At 39.6% G+C, this 12,865-nt stretch overlaps 2 protein-coding genes across 3 annotated transcripts; both read left to right on the forward strand.

Annotated features, from left to right (window-relative positions):
• Positions 1-1,093: 1,093 nt before the first annotated feature.
• LOC131236887 (equilibrative nucleotide transporter 3-like) lies at positions 1,094-8,618 on the forward strand. Of its 2 annotated transcripts, none has more exons than XM_058234408.1 (8): positions 1,094-1,209; positions 4,622-4,685; positions 4,794-4,898; positions 5,352-5,507; positions 6,012-6,155; positions 6,274-6,379; positions 8,183-8,358; positions 8,439-8,618. In XM_058234408.1, exons 1-8 carry the CDS (start codon positions 1,175-1,177, stop codon positions 8,601-8,603), a joined length of 951 nt encoding a protein of 316 aa, XP_058090391.1. In that variant the 5' UTR covers positions 1,094-1,174; the 3' UTR covers positions 8,604-8,618. The 2 variants fall into 2 exon arrangements, with proteins under 2 accessions (XP_058090391.1, XP_058090399.1); XM_058234416.1 differs by lacking the exon at positions 1,094-1,209 and adding an exon at positions 1,227-1,318.
• A 2,337-nt stretch (positions 8,619-10,955) lies between these two features.
• Positions 10,956-11,990, forward strand: LOC131236901 (equilibrative nucleotide transporter 3-like). Its single transcript, XM_058234429.1, has 2 exons — positions 10,956-11,264; positions 11,714-11,990. Exons 1-2 carry the CDS (start codon positions 10,971-10,973, stop codon positions 11,819-11,821), a joined length of 402 nt encoding a protein of 133 aa, XP_058090412.1. The 5' UTR covers positions 10,956-10,970; the 3' UTR covers positions 11,822-11,990.
• Positions 11,991-12,865: the final 875 nt, after the last annotated feature.

Below are 12,865 nucleotides of genomic sequence, written 5' to 3' on the forward strand. Positions count from 1 at the left end.
TCTGAGGGGCTCAATTTGAGCGGTGGGTTTAATCCACACCGTCCATCCATTTTGTCATATCATTTTACAATACGTAGTCATAAATAAGGTAGATCTAAGGCTCAAGTGAACCACACTACGGGAAACAATGGTGATAATAATGGCCACCGTTGAAACCTTGATATGGCCCACTATAATGTTTATTTGCTATCCAATCTGTTCATAAGCTTACACAATACTCATCAGTTGGCATGTCCCTTTATTAGGGTGTGGTTAATGTAATGAAGGAGTTCGGTGGAATATACACGACATGGTGGCCGGCCCCTACATTCCAGCTGGTGTCTCCCATCCCCTAAATCGCCCATTGTTACTTTCGGTGTGGCCCACGGCCCACCTAAGAAGTAGATAAGGATTTTGGGATATTAGCCTGACATGAAGATCTCATCTAATGGACGGTTTGGATGGCGTCAAAACTTCATGGTGGACCTGTATAGCTCGAACACATGATAATTGCAGTCAGCAAACGGCAGCAGTCTTTACTAGTCGTAACCTGATTGAGTGGAATGCGTGTGTAGCGGACGCAAGATAGGATGAGACTTAGATAATGATGAGTGGAGTGCGTACGCGTGCGCACTATGCTCGCGTTAGGATCTTAGCTACATGGTCCATGACATCGAACGATATGTCGTCAGTCAATGAGGATTGAGTATAGAAAGCTGGAAGGAAAAAACAATGATACTCAAATCCACTCTACCATCTATACTCATGAATTCCTACGATGTACACGTGGCACCCGTGTTAACTTACACCGTCCATATGGCAGACCCATCAACGCTCGAAGAGGGCCGTGCATCGACATCCATTGATTTTAATGGTGGGGGCCACTTGAGGCAGAGACAAACCTTTTTTAAGGGTGGGGTGTCCACATTGAGGGGGAAAACAAGGTGCATCTGACCATCCAACTGATGAGGGGAAGGCAATCAGTAATCCTCTTGTCAGTAAATACCATATAAGAAATGAGGCCCACAAATTGGACGGTCTAGATTAAGTTACATGCATACCTTGATTTACAGTGGCTGTCGTCATAAGACTGCCACCGAATCTAGTTACTCTCGCTGCCGGATTCTTCGTATGACCCTTCCATATCTGGTATCTCTTTCAGCTTTAAAAGTCAAAAAGAGATTCTTGAATCCAAATGAAACAAGATTCTCCACCAACACGGCTTTTGTTGTAAGCAAGCTCTTCTCATCTCTTCTGCGACTCATCAACTGTTTCTCAGTCTTCATTTTCTCTCCTCTTCATGAAATTTCATGTTCTGTTTGTTTGAATATTGATTTCTGTATGTTTTTTCTTTTCTTTTTCTACATCTCTTGTATAGAAGCTTTCTTTCTGTCTTTCTTTCTTTCTTCTGTTGTTTGGTTTTAGTGGAGAAGGAGATTGGATTTTTGAATTGGGTGTTGAAAGATTTCTGATTTTCTTTCTTTTGAAGGGTTGAGATGTGGTATTCTTGCACAGTTCCCTATATTCACTGTTCGGAATTTTGTTTGTAGATGTGGGACCCATGGTTGGTCTATCCAAGCCATTGATCTGACGGTCCATCATGGATGGATGATTCGCAGAGTGCCATCTCGATTGGCCAGCTCTACTAAACTTCCCGTTCTTGGCGTAAAAAATACATGGTTAGAAAGAAATAATCCGGCAAACGACATTCAGTGCAGGAAAGGCCGAAGGTTTAATGGCTAGGATCTTCCAATTTGGGAGATTTTGGGGGAATCGTCTATCCATGATGGGGACCTTCAGATCAATGGTTTGGATAGACCGTCCATGGGCTCCATATGTACAAACTAAGGGCCTGTTTGGATGCCTGTAAGTTGGGTAAGTGGGAAGTTACTTACAGGGAAGTCACTTACAGGTAGTGTTTGGGGGAGAAAAATCACCTGTAAGTAACTTACAACCTGTAAGTCACTTACAGGCAAATCTACCAAAAAACTGCAGGGGGATGGGGGTGGGAAGTCACTTCCCTGTAAGTCACTTACAGGCTCAACGGTCAGATTTTTAAAAAGAGGGGAAGAGGGAGAAACGCACCAAAGGGGATTGAAGGTTTCGTCTCTCCATCCCAAGCACTCTCCTCCTCCTTCTCTGCAATCTCTCTTCTCCTCCTTCACTCCCTCTCTGCAATCTCTCTCCCCCTCCTTCCCTTCCTCTCTGCAATCTCTCTCCGTCTCTGCAATCTTTTCCTGCAATTACCGCCTTCCGTCTCTTCTCCCCCTATAACGTTAGGGTTTCATCAACCCTTTCTTTCTCTTTGAAAACGGCAGGGTTTCATCAACCCTTTTTTAATCTTTGAAAACGGTAGTGGCTTGACGTTACACGATAAGGCACGCTCACTTATACGCACCTGCGCATGTGTGCATTTTTTCACACGTGTCATGGACCTCTAATCCGAACGGTCCATGTGATGCAGCATCCCATGAAACCGTCAGGGACTAATTTTCTCCGTGATTTAAAACTCTGGTGGGCCATAGAAAAGAGAGATACAAATCAAAGTAGGAAAATGTTTTCTTTTGTTATGGCCCACCAATGTTTTAGATCAAAGTAACAGTTGGGTCATAGGAGTTTCATGGGGTTCAGCATCACGTGGACCGTTCAGATTTTGGACTCAAGTCACGCGTGATGAGTTCTGAAAAAGTTCTCAAGAGAACTCTTGCCAACCTGTCCGCAGCTGAGTAATCGGCGGGAAGGGATTGGGTGCTGAGTGATGCTTAAAATATGTGGGATCCACCATGATGTATGTATTTGATCGACACCGGTCATCCATTTTAATACTTAATTTTTTAAGTCCTGAGCTTGAAAATTAGCTATATCCAAAGATCGAGTGGACCACACCACAGGAAATAGTGTGAATTGAGTGTACACCGTTGAAAATTTCTGGGGGCCCACAGAAGTTATGGATTGAGCTGATTTTTTTTCCCCTCATTCAGGTGTTCGTGATCTTATGAACAAGTTGGATGACAAATAAAGATCGCTATGGGCGCTAGAGAGGTTTCAACCGTCCAAATCAGTACTTCCACTGTTTCTTGTGATACGGTCCACTTGAGCTTTGGGTATACATTTATAGTGGGCCCAACTAAATTTATTTAGTGTAATAAAAGTACACCAACAACTGGGTACACAATCTGATTGCATTACTGGTAACACAGTAGTGGGTGTTACCCCTGCCGTGGGCCCACCTTGATGATGTGTTATATATCCACTCTGCCCAACCATTTCTCCATTGGAGATTTTAGGCCCACCTTATTTGTGTTGCAGAGGTTTTCACTGAGGAAGTTTATTCTCAATATTTAAATTGAGTTATTACTCCATATTATGGATATTTTGAATTCGTGGGCCCACTTTTATAACTCACTTGATGATTGTTTTAGCTTAATAATTATCTCAAATATTCATCTTGATGGGCTTAAGAAAATAACATATTTGATCCCATGTTTTTTTTATATGATTATAACATTTTATAACAATTCCCTAATCTAAGTTCTGCTTGATGTGAATATACAACTTTCTACCTGTAAGTAACTTACAGGTTATCCAAACAGAAAAACTAACTTACTTGTAAGTGACTTACAACTTACATCCAAACAGGTTACCTATGAGTAACTTTCACTTGTAAGTGACTTACAGGTAAGTCACTTGCAACTTAAAAGAACTTACAGGCATCCAAACAGGCCCTAAGTTTCGAATCGGAAACTTCCCTGTTCGGAACGAATAGCGAAGTCAGCCTCTTATTATTATTAGGCTGGGTTATTATATTATCCTTACAGGAAATTTGGGATGGGATGGTGTTTTTTGCTCCGGCGAGCAATGGTACAGGTGGGTCCCACGTTTTGGAGATCCTGAGTGTACGTCTCGTGGGGCCCATTATGGATGGGAGACGCCCAAAATGACTTCACCATTGGAAGATCTTGGATATTCAATCGGTGAACTGAAAATGGACACTTTGCGATGGCCCGCGATCAATTGTAGAAAATCCACAACTTGTAGGACCAGGATTTTCCGATGGAAATGAATTTTGGGTGGTGTGACCCGTGCATCATGGGCCCTGCCTGTGGACAGTTCTGATGATGGAAATGCGGGAGCCACCATGATTTCTAGTCCAGGAAATTACATTGTTTTTCTTAGCTGAACATGTTTCCCAAATAGATTTAGATATCGTGGCGTCATTATGTCCTGTCATTCTATGGAATTTCTTCACTGCCTAGATGAACTCATTGTCACTGCTCAAAGAAACAGTGTGTAAATGTAGAGGAATGGAGGGTCTGCAGTTATGATAGTTTGGAGTTGATATCTTTTAAGGACAAAATTCAGTTGGTTTTTTCTTTTCTTTTCTTTTCTTTTCTGTTTAATTTAATTTAATTTTTTATTTTTGGAAAATGGTTGTTATGTCATAGGTGTATGGATTAATTATAAAAAGCTTTATGCATAAATTTTAGAAATTTTGTTATACCATCTGATTTTTTTGTCAAACATGCATAATCAAGGCTTGAGGAAGTGTTTTCATTCATTTCCAATAGAAAGAGTGGTACTTTGAAAGATCATGTGAGATTCTAGTAGTAATGCTGCTGGTTTTTTTTTTTTTTTTTTTAAGGTGTTATTGGTGGGAAGTGGCCATGTCTTCCTACAATGAAAATGGGCTTGCTACCAGACACGAGGTTTGTCATAGTCAGTTTATACAGAGGGCAAAATGGATATTGTCATGCTGTTGATGAATTGAGAATCATTTGAATAAATCACTAACATTGAGGTTCCATGATTTCCAGGGAAAGTATACCGCAATTGTTGTATGTTGGCTTTTAGGAAATGGGTGCCTCTTTTCATGGAACAGCATATTGAAAATTGAAGATTACCATGCTGAATTGTTCCCAGTATGTAGTCATTTCCTTTCTTGCAGAATTGCTTATACTGTTCTTTTCCGTGTTTTCTATGTGATGCCCTTTTGGCTAAATGATACATGAATCATTAAGATGTAGTAGTGCAAATTGCTCCTTTTACTTGTTTACATCATGGTAACATTCCTTTTATATGCTTATGACACCCTTATTTGCATGATGGATTTTTCTTTTTGCTTCTTTCCATCATCTTAGATGGTATCTTGATTTGGGGGGTGACCATTTTCATCAATGTAGCGATATTAATACAAATTGTACTTTTTTTTTACACCCACACACACCACATGGGCACTCAAACCTCTCAGTGTTGAAACGCACGTCTACCACTGAGGCATGAGTAGGGACCCAATACAAATTGTACTTTAGGATAGATAGTAGAGGATTTGTACACTGAATTTGATGATGCCTGGTGTTTGTTTCCTTTCGTAGAAGTATCACCCTGCTAGAGTACTTACTCTTGTGTATCAACCATTTGCGCTTGGAACACTTGCGATACTAGCATACAATGAGGCGAAGATTAATACCAGGCGGCGCAATTTAACTGGATATGTTCTTTTCTTCATCAGTTCGTTGTTAGTTCTTGTTGTAAGTAATTTTTTCTTAATCTCCGCCTCCGTTTGATACATCATTTGCATTTTCCTTAACTTTACCAGCAGTGTCTGATTACTTCTGTTCGACTTTTCAAATGGGCAGTGCTATGGCTGCTTGTGATTGTAGTAATTTGAATCCTGCATTCCCCAGATTTGCTGATGTGGCATGTGTGTTAAGGTCGAGCCATCAGGTGGCCCCAATTCTGCTTGAAATTGGTCCAGTCTCGACAGGCATGTATGTGGAATTTGGACTGTTGCCCAATTTCTTTTAGCCGTCCATTTTCTTGACACATGTGATTCCCTTGATTACTGGACTGCCCTATCTTTTGGCCACAGTACATAATCAGCCGGTCGAACTAAATGAATGACCTAGATCCTGTGCCCACCTGCCATGTTGGCACATCTGCTTAGAGTCAAATTTGATGGCTACCCTCGCAAGTAACACTATATCATCACTTCAATGACATCCTCATTCTGTATATTCTTTTGCCATTTATAGTTGGATTTGGCAACATCTGGAAAAGGAGGGATCGGAACCTATATTGGTTTATGTGTCCTTAGTGGAGCTTTTGGAGTTGCAGATGCTCATGTGCAAGGGGGAATGATTGGCGATCTGTCCTTCATGACTCCGGAACTCATCCAAGTACAATATTAGCCTTTATACATTCTTTGGTGTGCTCTTCACTTTTTTTTTTTTCTTTTCAATTAATTAGATTGTTTACACTACCTGTACGAATTTGCTTGTTCTTGTGGAACTACAGTCATTTTTGGCTGGTTTGGCTGCTTCTGGGGCTCTAACATCTGCTTTGAGGTTAATTACAAAGGCGGCATTCGAAAGTTCCAAAGACGGTCTTCGGAAAGGAGCTAGTATGTAAAATGCCTTATATCCAAGATGTTGTTTCTCCGAAGATATATTTAGTAATATAAGTTTGTGTTATATATTTTAGTAGGTCATAATATGATTAAGCTTGCACTGAAGGTTACTGGGATGGACTGTGCTGTGTCTGCGGGCTGCATCTCACCTCCATGTTCCCCCTTTAGAAGGGTGTTTTGGTCCATTCATGATCAGAAAGCCTTGCGACGAGCTCTTGGTTTATATTCTAAATGCATTTTGGTCAATACAAGACAAGAAAGCCTTCCAATGCGCCCTTCATTTATATGCTTGTATCAAAATAAATTAGAGAACTTGTGTTACACCACTTCTGCCATGTTATGACACGTAGGATTTGTTTTAGTGTGGATTTAAATCCTGTGGAATCGTGGATTTTGCAACCTGTGGAATTGAGTGGTTTTTGCAAATCAGCTTTGAGGTGGGAATGCAAAAAGGGTTCTTTTGGTGATTTTGATTCGTCTGAAATCCAAACCCCTCTATTCCTTGCTACCAAACAACCAACAAAAAGCAAATACCCACGAAATCCTTCCATTCCATGTTGCCAAACGAGCCCCCAGAAGTAAAGTCTTGAGAGGTTCTGTTGTCATCCTGTTCCACTCATTATTTTTGCTTTCCTGCCCTGCTCTCCTCTGTTTATTTGAAAGATCTGCATTAGCTCATGTTAGTTTTAATTTGTGTCTCGAGGCTCAATCGAATCTAATTGCAATTATTTAATTCAATAAAGACTAAGGGTGCATTTGGATTCATTATCTAATTGAATTGCAATTGCCTGTCAAATAAAGTTGAAATAACCAGATTGTAATTTGCTTCAAATATTCTCATTTAGGGTTGGCTTCAAAATGCTATTATGTCAATCTCAAGTTGGACTGAAGAATAACTCAATTGCAATTTGGATGCTGCTTGCTTGTTGTGAATACAATGAAACATCATTCATTCTTGTCATTTCCTCTTTATTGAAATGACCAAAACAGGTTAGTCTAACTCTATTTATATTCAAGAAGCAACCCTCCAAATTGCAATCACTATTTGAACTTGAAACACATGGAATTTTGATTTGTGTTTGGTCATGATTATGAATGGAAAGGTGCAGACCCCACTATCCCTACTTCCTCTATAAGAAGGTGCTGGCCCTCACAATCTCTTATGTTACTATGGATAATAACATGCTACCTCATAGTATTTTATGGCTGTTGATATTTTTTTACTATCAACCCTTCAGTAGAGGCTTTTCATTCAGATATTTATTGCTACTTGAGCAGACATACATGGGCACGCGTATTGTGAATATAATTAATATATTCTGAGCCCTTGTACACACTGCCCGTGCCAACGTGGTGCTCGTGTGTGATATCCAAGCCATACATTGGGTGGATTCCTATGTACTTGCTCTAGCCCAAGAATTATGCCTGTCAGCAGGTCCGCAGTATATGAAACAAATGGTAGCTAGAAAAACTTGGCGAAGTTTATTTTATAAGCTCGTTTCTTCCATACATTGACCTACCTGATAAATTGACCAACTTATTTTTGGGTGAGACATCTAAAATGGTGGGCACATCTGATGGACAGCTCAGATTTTCTGCATCCATTTGCCAGCTTGGGACACATGGAAGCATACAGATGGCTGTGATCTAGTTGCGGAATTTGCAAATTCTTATAAGGCTTGCCATCACGGCATATGGCGTGATTTGTACATCTTCTTTGCTTTACAAGGGGTTTTGAAGTTTGAAGACTTTGTGAAAGATTCCCTGTTAACCATTCCTTATAATCTCCTCTTGCAGTGTTGTTCTTAGCAATCTCAGCATGCTTTGAGCTATTATGTGTTCTCCTTTATGCATACATCTTTCCCAAACTGCCAATTGTGAAATACTATCGCTCAAAAGCAGCTTCCGAAGGATCTGCAACTGTTTCGGCTGACCTTGCTGCCGGTGGAATCCAAATGCAGCTTAATTCAAGAGTACATTCTTTTCATCCACAATCTGTTGCATTTGAAATCCAAGATGCATGAGTTTATAATCAGATATTGATTTATTGTAGGTAGAAGAAGATCCGAAACAACTTGAGCGCCTAAGTAATAGACAGCTGCTGTCACAAAACATTGATTATGCAGCTGATATGTTTCTGATATATGTGCTGACACTATCGATTTTTCCCGGGTTTTTATCTGAGGATACTGGCGACCACAACCTGGGTACTTGGTAAATGATAGCATTCAACTCAAAACTTTCTTATGTGTTTTTTTTCCCTAGAAATTTGTCTTTTTGAGCGCACAGAGTTCCTTTATTTATTTATTTTTGTGTGACAGTAGATAGATGCTGATCCATTTGTGATAACGTATGTGACTTGGATATAGAAGTGTTGTAGATCTAGGTGACTACCTTGACCAACAAATCTTAGGGTATGAGGACACAGCTGTAGGTAATATATATGCTTAACAGATAAGTATATTTTAATAAAATTTATTTCATACGTCCAAGCTATTTAGGTAGGCTTTCCGAATCCTGTTTCACCAATCATTCTTAATTTCCTATTGAAGGTCCTATTCTTGGTAGGTAAACAGGCAATATGTTTTCGAGTATGTTTTTGTAATTTTAATTATTTTAAAATACATGTTTGGGTATGGTTGATAAATGTTTGACATTGGAGGAATTATAGGGTCCTATTCATCAGCAACTGTACAGTGCTGCCACGCATGATTCTGTACATATGAGACCATATTTTGGTAATCAAAACCATTGATCTGATGAAAAAAAATAAAAATATGATGGGAGTTTCCTTGGAGCCTTTCAAGATAATATTGTAACCTATCGATCAATAGCCCAGAAAAAGACAGTTAAGGAGGCTGTCCATAATTCAATGGAAAATGGGTCAATGATCAAAGGTTTGAAATATTCTGATGTGGGAGATTTTTTGAGTGTACCCATCCACAGTGAGCCCTATCATATAAACGGTTTGGATCATGGAAACATTGCTCAGCAAGTATGGAATCCTCACATTGTCAATCACTATGGTTGCTAAGAGCATGTCCATATAATTCCTCCTGACACGAACCCACACATGTACTTTGATCTCTGACCTGTATAGTCTACTGTCTTTGAAGGATAAAAATATTGTAAGTTACAGTAGCACTGTTGCGATGCATTCTTGGGTTCAAGTTACTTGACCAATGTTAAGGCATCTGAAAATCTACAAACAACCTTCTCCAGCTTAAGGAAATATTTCGTAAGCTCTCTCAAATACTAGAAATTATCAATCTGAATACTGTGTCAAAGATTAAAACCGTCCTGTACTAAGTATATTTAGAAATATTTCTGTGCTTAATCTATGGGGGGTGTCTTAACATTAGTTCATGGACACATGTACATGGTTCATCAATCTCTGATTATTTTCAGCTCGCCACATTCCAAACTCATAGAGATTTTCCCATGATATTAAATTAGGGCCTGTTTGGATTCATCGAAAGCATGGCAAAGGAAATAGTGTTTCCCATGAAACTCACTTTCCATTATATGTTAAGCCTTCATTTGTGGGAAACATCATTTCCCACTTTCTATCTTTGTTGGAAAATAAATAAATTTATTTTCCTACCTCCACCCCTAAGAAATACATTTTTGCACGGTGGAAGGAAAATGGGTTTCTCAAAGGTTAAAGCTCAAATGCTCTCCTATATATGTTCAGTCGCCTCACATGTGTCGCATGTGCCAAATGAGACATTGTCTATCTTCGGTCATTCCCCACACATGCCACTATGACACGTGCTACCATCCATCTTATCTTGTGCCCCACATGTAAAGAGCCCCCAATGTGCTAATGTGCCATGTGTCACCATCCATCCTCTCTTGCACCCCACATGTGCTATTGTGCCACATGTACCAGTACCACCATTCATCTTACTTGTTACCCACATGTCTAAAACACCCCACATGCGCCATTATACCACACATGCCATTGTCCACCTTCAATCCTCCAAATATACCACATGCCAATGGTGCCAATGTGCACAAGTGTCATCATCTAGCTTTAGTGCCCACATGTCATATGTGCCAATGTGTCTTGTGTCACGTGTGCCACAATATAACTTCAAGCACCTCACATGCACCATGCATGCCACAATTTAGCTTAAAGTGCCCACATATACTGTGTATGCCACATGTGCCACTGTTCATCTCTAAGTATCCCACATGTGCCACACGTGCTAATCTAGCACATGCTACTGACTACTAAAATTATTTTTTTCAAGAAAATTTTTTGTCTTGCCAAATAACAATTCTGAAAATAGATTCTAAATTTCAATGAAAATCTTGTTGAAAAACAAACAAAGAAAACAATATTTCCTTTCCCACAGTTTCCTGGAGATAGTGTTTCCCTTTCTCATGCTTTTCATGAATCTAAATAGGCCCTTACCAGATATGATACTTGTACCATGGAGTCATATCTATGCTTACCTTATCATCCCCTGTAATTTTATCACCATCTGTATTATGGGCATAACGATATTAAGTAATGATATTTACATTAGGATTTCATAAATCAGTGCTCTTGGAGTATAAAATGTAATCATGATTAGTCATGGGTCTTATGTCTAGTTTCTTGTTGTCTTTCAGGTATGTGCTTGTTTTGATGGCAATGTATGATGTTTGGGATCTTATCGGGAGATATATTCCCCTTATAGAATGCATGAAGATCGCCTCACGCAGAGGCCTCATGCTGGCGATTCTCTCTCGTTTCCTACTCGTCCCGGCATTTTACTTCACTGCCAAATACAGAGACCAAGGATGGATGATCATGCTGACATCATTCTTAGGATTAAGCAACGGTTACTTGACTGTCTGTGTTTTAACTGCAGCACCCAAGGGTTACAAGGTTTGTTAATTCTGTGCTGGTTGTTCGAAATGATGTCCTGTTTCATGCTTGTTTTGAGAAGTGCCACTGACCACAATATCTGCACCATACAAATGGCAAATGCATACGAAGTTCAGAACTGTTGATTTGTTGGAGCACCCAGATGGACTATTCCCCAAAAGCCAAGGCCTTCGGACCATGGTAGCCATCAATTCAGGCAGCTTCAAATGGATGATTCATCTGAAAATGGTTAGCATATTCTGATCCCCGAGTCTATGGACCATTCATATGGTAGTTTTCCAGTTCAACGGTCCATTTGCCACGGCATGTGAGGTGTGCTTCCACAAAACTTCCATGAAGCATGCATAATAGAAGCATTACATTGCCATTTCTTCTATTATTATTACCACGAACTTAGGAAAAATTGGGAATAGGCTCTTATGAGGGATGTGTGGGTTTTGGTTTTCCAGGGACCTGAGCAGAATGCATTGGGAAACTTGCTTGTATTATTCCTTCTGGCAGGTATATTTGCAGGGGTTACACTTGATTGGCTGTGGCTCATAGGCAAAGGGTGGTGAGATTCTGTTGTACTGTGGATTTTTCCCAAAATCTTTTCGGAACTGCTACTTTGTACATAGAAAAATGTCATTTTCAATTGTTTGTTATGCCAATAAAGATTTTAAACTGCATGGATTTGTTATTCTCAGAGTTAATCATGTCACTAGAATAAAATAGAAGCATTAAGTAGCTGCAAGTTTTGTCAAGAAATCCTTTTGCCCACATGTGGCCATTGTTCCTCTGTAAGTGATTCTTAGCAAACATTCCCGAGAAATGCTCCGTTGCTCTCAGAGAACTATTAGTTAATTGTGCTCCCTAGTTTCATTTAGTTTCTTTGGGGCACTTGGGCTGTCCAATCCATTGATCTAGACTGTTTATTAGGTCCAACGCATATTTCATGGGCAACCATGCAAGCATCACCCCAAGATGAGAAATTTTAACCATTTGATCAATCGCTTTAATATAGATAGCCCAGATCATTTGGGGACTTAATTGATAGTTCAGTCCAGAGATGATTCTTCCATAGAGGGGTTTTAAGTGATGAGAATTTCTATTTAAGGAAATCTTATATACTGAATGTATGTTTAGAAAGTAATGACAATTATCCTTCATGTAAATTCCACTTTTTTTTATTTCCTTCCTCCTTTTGTTGAGACGAACCAGGCCTGTGCAGTAGTGCAACGCACATGTGATGACCCCAGCAGCAAGCACAGCTGTGGTGGGTCATCCTCCACAAGAAATTAAAATTAGTATAATGTGGGTTGGGCCATATCCCAGAAGAAATTAATTTAATATCATGTGGCTGGGTGGACCGTGTATGGGATGATATTAAACAGGTCACTCATTTAAAAGTCACTGTTGTAATATGAAGTATTAGTATTTTTAACGTTCTTCCCCATTTGAAAAATTAAGAGTGATAATAAAGTATCTTGTATTAAAACAAAAAACATTAATGGGAAAAACTTTGATACTGTGGCAGGGTGTGATGGATGGTATGCAAATTGTACATGTTACATATTTCTAACTAAAATAAAACCTTTCAAATAGCGAGCCTGGATATGGAC

Source organism: Magnolia sinica, chromosome 1, assembly GCF_029962835.1.
Source record: "Magnolia sinica isolate HGM2019 chromosome 1, MsV1, whole genome shotgun sequence".
Classification (NCBI taxonomy): Eukaryota; Viridiplantae; Streptophyta; class Magnoliopsida; order Magnoliales; family Magnoliaceae; genus Magnolia; species Magnolia sinica.